This window comes from Belonocnema kinseyi, chromosome 1, assembly GCF_010883055.1.
Source record: "Belonocnema kinseyi isolate 2016_QV_RU_SX_M_011 chromosome 1, B_treatae_v1, whole genome shotgun sequence".
NCBI lineage: Eukaryota > Metazoa > Arthropoda > Insecta > Hymenoptera > Cynipidae > Belonocnema > Belonocnema kinseyi.
Window position 1 is genome coordinate 90,446,599 of NC_046657.1, and position 7,378 is coordinate 90,453,976.

At 29.1% G+C, this 7,378-nt stretch overlaps 1 protein-coding gene across 2 annotated transcripts in view; it reads left to right on the forward strand.

Moving 5' to 3' along the window:
* The window catches only part of LOC117172230 (zinc finger CCHC domain-containing protein 8 homolog), a 26,116-nt gene that overhangs the window by 1,037 nt on the left and 17,701 nt on the right, over positions 1–7,378 (forward strand). For both annotated transcript variants that reach the window (XM_033360038.1, XM_033360036.1), the window contains exons 2-3: positions 2,640–2,868; positions 5,851–6,158. In XM_033360038.1, the coding sequence (XP_033215929.1) occupies positions 2,640–2,868; positions 5,851–6,158 (537 nt within the window). The remainder of the gene's footprint in view (positions 1–2,639; positions 2,869–5,850; positions 6,159–7,378) is intronic.

Here is a 7,378-nt window from a genome sequence, read left to right on the forward strand (position 1 = left end):
ATGCGTATATCAATAAAATTCAAATAAAGACTGATCGCATGATAGATAGCCCCCACAGTGCCCACCACATTGTACGGCACCAAACGCCCAAGCCACCTTAAGCTGGCACAACACTATGGAGATATAGAGATGTAACCTACTTCATAATTTAGGGCTCATTTTGGGCTCTGGGAATATGATAATGAAAAAAAATTGTTTAAACAATTTTTGTTAAAACAATCCTAGTAAAAATGAATTAAACCCATTTCTTATTCTGCTCTATATTAAAGATCACTTAGGCCTCCATGAATATGATCTTTGAATTTAACAAGAAAAAATGGTTTGAACAATAATTGTTTAAACAAATTTACCAAAAAAATGATTTTCTTTTAATTTCTCTTGCATAATTTCAGGTTCATTTAAGGCTCCTGCAGTACCATCGATTGAAAGTCGCGCGATATTTCCTTTGCCCTTTTTTGTTTTGTTTTATATAGTGTTGTGCCACCTTAGCGTTATAAAAAAATACATGAAAACCATAAAACCCATTTTTACCCCTTGCACAATTAAGGGTTCATTGATGACTAATTTGGGCTAGTAGCTAGTATTTTTTGTAAAAAATAGTGTTTGCAATAGCTTAGCATTAATTTGTGTTGAAGATTGCTGTAAAACGTACTAAAAATGATTGAACGGAAAATTCAATCTATGAAATAATTTAGGGCTAGGGGTATATTATAATTAAAAAAGTTTAAACCATTTTTTTTAAACAATCCTAGTAAAAATGAACTAAACAAATTTATTTTTCTACTCTATGTTAAGGCTCATATTCCCTGAATATGATAGTTACCAAAAAAATTTTTTTTTTTTTCGTTTCGTTTCTCTTGCATAATTTCAGGTTCATTTAAGACTCATGAAACATCATCGACCGAAGGACGTGCGATACAAGGGTTAAAAATGAATTTTACGATGTTCTTTACGTATTTTTTATAACGTTAAGGTGGCACACCACCATATATATCAAAAAAAGGGCAAAGAATATAGCGCACGACTTTCGGCCGATGATATTTCAGGAGATTTAAATGAACCTGAAATTATGCCAGAGAAAAGAAATTTTCCGTAAAATAATTTTTAGTATGTTTACAGCAATCTTTACCGAACTTAATGTTAAGCAATTTTTTTCTTTTTTCATTATCATATTCCCAGAGCCCTAAATTATTCTATAAGGTAAATTTTCCTATAAGGTAAATTTTCCGTAATTTTTAGTACGTTTGAAAGCAATATTCGGCCAGCTTAACGTTAAGTTAGCGTAAACACTATTTTTTACAAAAAATAAAGCGGCCGAAAATTTGGGACTACGGACCCAAATTAGACCCCTGAGTCAGGAAAGCAAGTTTTCACGTCGATGTATGTCTGTCTGTCCGGTGTCGTCGTTGTTTTTGTCGTTGTTGTTGCCTGTATACTGGTTAACCAGCTATGTTTGATAAAAATTCAAGAAGTTAGAACAAAGCAAGGTACGAAAAGAGATAGATCGACAAAAAGTGTGCATCTAAAAAGGATCTACAAATTTATCATGAATAACTTTTTTATAGGGTAAGTTGTTTCTGTTTTATTGATAAAAAACAACGTTCAAAGTAAAGAAAAATAAATTTCTGAACAAGCGATACAAGCTATGAGAATAAATAGGATAAAATTCATTCAACCAAAAAAAAAATTCTGAATTTTTTACGACTATTTTTTTTTGTTAGAAAGCGTAGTTTTTCTATAATCGCAAAAAACAAGATTAAAAAAATAAATAAATAAAAACGAGTCAATAAGAATAAGTATGTTTTAATTTCCATGCCAATTATGAATTTTAATTATATAAATTTATTGAAATGTTGCATGTTTCAGCGCAGCTGAGGATAAAATTTAATAATGAATTGTAGAAAAATGATTTCTTCTGTCTTACGGTCACGGCAAAATAAAAACAAATTAGAGCTATCAATTCAACTCCATTTATTTTTAGATAAAGTAAAGTAAACACGACAAATACAATTGGTGCTTTATATTTCAATATCTAAATAAGCAATCCTAGGCAGAGTTACTTAAAAAAATGTATTATATTTTATATAAATGTGTTGAGCATAATATAAAAAAAGTTGAAATTTTGTACAAAATCGAGTGCGAAGCATGAGATACGTGATGAGAATGTGATCGTTAAAGCCGAAAGAGCTTTAACAAAAGAGAGTTCACAATCTCAAAATTACAGTTGTCGATCCGTTGACCTTTGATTTTAAAAGGTCTGTGCACGAAGTTGGGAGATATGCAAAGACCGAGCGCGAAGTGCGAGAACCATCAGTCGTGGGCCCTAGGTACACTCAAACTCTCAAGCGAAGCTCTTTTAACAAAAGAGAATTGACAATCACAAAATTACAGTGGTGAATGTTTTGAGTTTTAATTTTAAAAAGTTTGCGCAAGAATGTGCAAAAAATACAGTCATAGCGCGAGATAAATACATCATCGAGCGCGAAGTGCGAGAACCAACAGTCGCGCGCCCTAGGCGAGCTCAAACTCGCGAGTGGCGCGCGATGAGAATGTGCCCGCGCAGTGGGCAGATTTTATTTTTTTATTTTAGCGAACATCCTGTGAGCTTAAAAATGTATATATTTTTGTTTACATTTTAGAAAATATACAAAACGTGTAAGAAACTTTCTGAGAAGTATAATATCCTCAAGTAGCCCAGAGGATAGTGATGAATCCAATTTGGTCCTCGAGGTTTGGGACGTAGAAGCAACTGGAAAAAATGGTTCCTCAGTAGATGAATCAGATGGAGAAATTGACGAAGGTTCTCTCTTCACAATTGATACGGCACCAAAGTTAAGAGACGATTTCGATATTCCAACATACGGCAAGGTACCTAAATATCTAATACATGCTTCATCCAAGGTGTCTACCTTACCTGAAATACCTGGAAAACCTCAAATTTTCAGGGAATCTTTTTATACCTGGAAATGTCAGGAATTTTTTTTTATTTAGGGAACTTTTCGACAGCTTGCTTAATTTTTTAAATTACAATATAGAATTAAAGAAGAATTATTTTTCATAATAAATGTATCGTTATATTTCTGTATTATACTATTTTGTTGAACAATCACATATTCTGTTTTTTATTGAAAAGTTTATTTTTTAGTCGAAAATTCTAAAATCTGTTTAAAACTTCGTATATTTTGTTGAAAATTCGTTCATTTTGGTATAAAATTAATCTTCTTGGTTGAAATGTGATTTTAGACGAAAATTTCATCCTTTTCGTAGGAATTAATCTCTGGTTGGAAATTTAATTATTTTTGTCGACGATACATTATTTTAGTTGGAAATTCATATTTTGGGTTGAAAATTCACCCCTTTGTTTGAAGATGTAACTATTTTTTTTTGTAATTCGTTTTTTTGGTTTTAAAATTCATCTTCTTTGGTTGAAAATCAGTTTTTTTTCACTTAAAATCTGACTCCCATTTTTATTTCAGAATTCATGTATTTTGTTGTCAATTCGTCCTTTTAGTAGAAATTATTCTTCTTGGTTGAGAATTTATCGTTTTGCTTGAAAATTTACCCTTATTAGTTAAAAATTTTACCATGATTTTTTTAGTTCAAAATTCAACTGTTGAGTTGAAGATTTGTCTTCTTTAATTGAGAAATGAACTATTACTTGAAAATTTCATGTATATTGTTTAAAAAAACGACTTTTTTGGCAGAAAATTAATTTACTCGTTTGAAAAATAAACTTCTTTTTTGAACCTTTATTTTTTTACATTCTCATCATTTATGATTGAGAAAGTATTAGAATTGTCGGAAATTTGACAACACAGTTTTTCAACGGATCTCCACGTTTCGAGACCCCCTGAATCCGAAAATCAGGTTTTCACGATGGCGTCTGTCAGTCCGTCCGTAAACACGATAACTCTCGAAAAAATGAACGAATCAAATCCATCTTTGGCACACTTTTTTCAGGTCCCAAAAGAAAGGACGAGTTCGTTAACCAGCCATTTTTGATAAAAATTCAAAAAGTGAGCGCATTTTGAAAATTTTTTAGACCACTTTTTTCTTAATTTTAAAATTCTATGTATGGATATTTATAGTATGAAAAAGAACAAACAAATTATCCATATGACTTTATTCGATAAAAAGAAAATTCTCAGAGATATAGCGTTTTCAAAATTTTTTTAATCAACCGAAAATCAAAATGTTAAGCCAAAAAACGCACGATATGAAAAAAAGTCAAGAGAAAAAAAACATTTCTTTTTAAAAGACCTACAAGATTATTATGACAAATTTTTGGATTTTCTTCAAAAATCAAAAATTCAAATTTTGATGCACAAAAAATAATGAAAACTAAAAAAATTCCATTTTGTAGACAAACTATGTAGGATACCAAAAAAAGAACTACAATTTCGTTAAGAATCACTTCTTGATAGGACGCGTACCTTTTGTTTTATTCGTGAAAAATAACGTTGAAAAAAAAAATAAAATAAAAAAAATGTGTGAAAAAACGACGAAAGTTACGAGAAAATAATTCAACAAAACCTGTTTACAAATGTCTGTCGGAAATCGAGCGCGTAGCGCGAGTGTCACGATGAGAATGTGTACGTCAAAGCCTACAGAGCTTTGAGAAACTTAATGTTTGACTATACTTAATTAAGTAGATAATTCAGAATATGAAGACGCATATAAATACTGCCATCTAAAAGAGACCTTTTTGATCAAGTTTTTTTCAAGCATTCTAAATGCAAAGAATAAATATCCGAGCGCGAAGCGCGAGATCGAATTGTCGCGCGCCTTCGGCGCGCTCAAACTTGCGAGCGAAGCAAGCCGCGCGCGTAGCTCGCGACGAGAATGTGCCCGCACATTTTTTTATTGAAACTTCAACTATTGCAGTTAAATATTCATAATTATTGTTGAAAATTCTTCACTTTGGATGGAAATTTCTTTATTTTTTTGGTGGAAAATTAATTTTTTCAATAGAAAATTTAACTGTCCATTTTCGGCTGAAAACTGATATTTCATAGTAGAAAAGTCAACTATTTTGTTGACAATTGATCTTTTTTAGATAAAAATTGAACTATTTGGTTGAGAATTCATGTTTTTCTTAAACCTTCTTTTCTTTCTTAATATCTATCTACTTGTTTGAAAATTAATCTTTTTAGTTAAAAATTAATCATTTTTGTTGAAAATTCTTCACTCAGGTTGAATTTTTTTTAACTTTATTTTTTTAATTGAAAATTTAACTATTCCATTGGTTTGAAATTTATGTTTTTCTTTAAAATTACTTTTTAGTAGAATAATAATCTTTTTTATAAAAAAATATACCATTATTTGGTCAATAATTCATCCATCTTGATGAAAATGCAATATTTTTATTTGAAAAGATAGGATTTTGACGCAGTTTAAATATAATTTAATATATTACCCACATTTTGTACCTAAATATGCATTGAATTTTATGTATAAAAAGATGAAAAGAAATTTCTTATTCAAATTCATGGAATTTAGATACTAATTTAAGAAATGATTAATTACGTTTTTATTATTATTTAATTACATAATTAATCGGTCCTGCTAATATATTGAAGAAAATCTGATAATATTATTTTCAAAAACTCGCAAAAATGTATCCATATTCCGAGCCGATTGTTTTAAAAAATGCAAAATATTGTAATGGCTCTTTACTTTAAAAAAATATATACCAGGAAAAAGCCTGGAATTTTCAAGGATTTTTTTCCCCAGCATTTGAGTAGACACCCTATTCATCTATAAATTCACTATCAGCGCCAACTAAAATGTATGCGAGCATCATTTGAAGTTGGTAAACTATCAGTCTAAATGAATATTTGTTTTCTACAGAAATTCACAAAACCTTTGGAGAAATCTAAAGTAGAAGACTGTACAGAAGTAAAAGATGATTGCGGCCCAAAATTCACTTGTTTCAATTGTTTGGGAAACCACAATTTGCGCGATTGCAAAGAAGCACGAAACTACAATAATATTCAAAAGAATAGAAAGGAATTTGTTAGCAAACAAGGTAACAAGAATATGAGGTATCATCATGATGACGACCAGAAGTTTGGACATATAATTCCTGGCCAAATCAGCCAGAGTTTGAGAAAGGCATTGGGTTTGAAAGACAATGAATTGCCGAGGCATATTTACGGGTAAGAACCTTTTTTCATTTAGTTATTATACATTCATTCTTCTGTTCGTACAAATTAACGGAAAACGAAAAATGTTCTTGGGCAGATCCCATTTCCTGTATACTGTTCGCCATTTTAGTTGAAAATTCTTTCCATTTATAAAAACAGATTATAAAAGTGTAAACATTTAAAAGCAGTAAAACGTAACAATTTTAATTAAAAACATTTCAAAACTGCAATTAATTATTGATATTTTGAATAATATAATTTTTTTTATGTTGCGGTTGTTTAAGAAAAAATTTTGTTTCTCAAATTGTAACCTCCACAGATTGTTACTTTTATTATAGAAGTAACCCCTGAAGTAACGTTAGACTTATATTAACCTATTAGAATTTAGAGACTATTTGTTTGAGAGTTTGAGATTTCTTGAATTTTATTAAAAATTCGTTGTTCTTTTTGGTAGAAAATTAATTTTTTAATTTAAATATTCATCCGTCTGGTTAAAAATGTAAGAACTAGGGTTTGAAGTTAAACTGCTTTCTTACAAATTAAAAAAAATTCTTTCTTAAAAATTCAACTTTTTGGTTGAGAATTTAAAAAAAATTTTGAAAATTCGTCTTCGCTGTAGAAAAGTAATCTTTTTGTTTAAAATTCAACTTTTTTACTTGTGAATTTAACTTTTTGGTTGAGAATTCTTGAATTTGGTTAAAAATTCGTTCATTTTTCGGTAAAAAATTAATTTTGTAATTTAAATATTTATCCTTCTGGTTATAAATTTAAGAACTAGGTTTTATACTTAAACTGCTTTCTAAAAACTTAAAAAAAGTTTTTTCTTTCTTAACAATTCAACTTTTTGGTTGAGAATTTTTTAATTTTATTGAAAATTCTTTTTGTAAAAACGTAATCTTTTTTTTTTTAAGTTAACTTTTTTAGTTGTGAATTTAACTTTTTGGTTGAGAATTCTTGAATTTGGTTAAAAGTTCGTTTTTTTTTGGTAAAAAATTAATTTTTTAATTTAAATATTAATCATTCTGGTTAAAAGTTTAAGAACTAGGGTTTGAAGTGAAACTGCTTTCTTACAAATTTAAAAAAATTCTTTCTTAAAAATTCAACTTTTTGGTTGAGAATTTAAAAAAAAATTTGAAAATTCGTCTTCGCTGTAGAAAAGTAATCTTTTTGTTTAAAATTCAACTTTTTTACTTGTGAATTTAACTTTTTGGTTGAGAATTCTTGAATTTGGT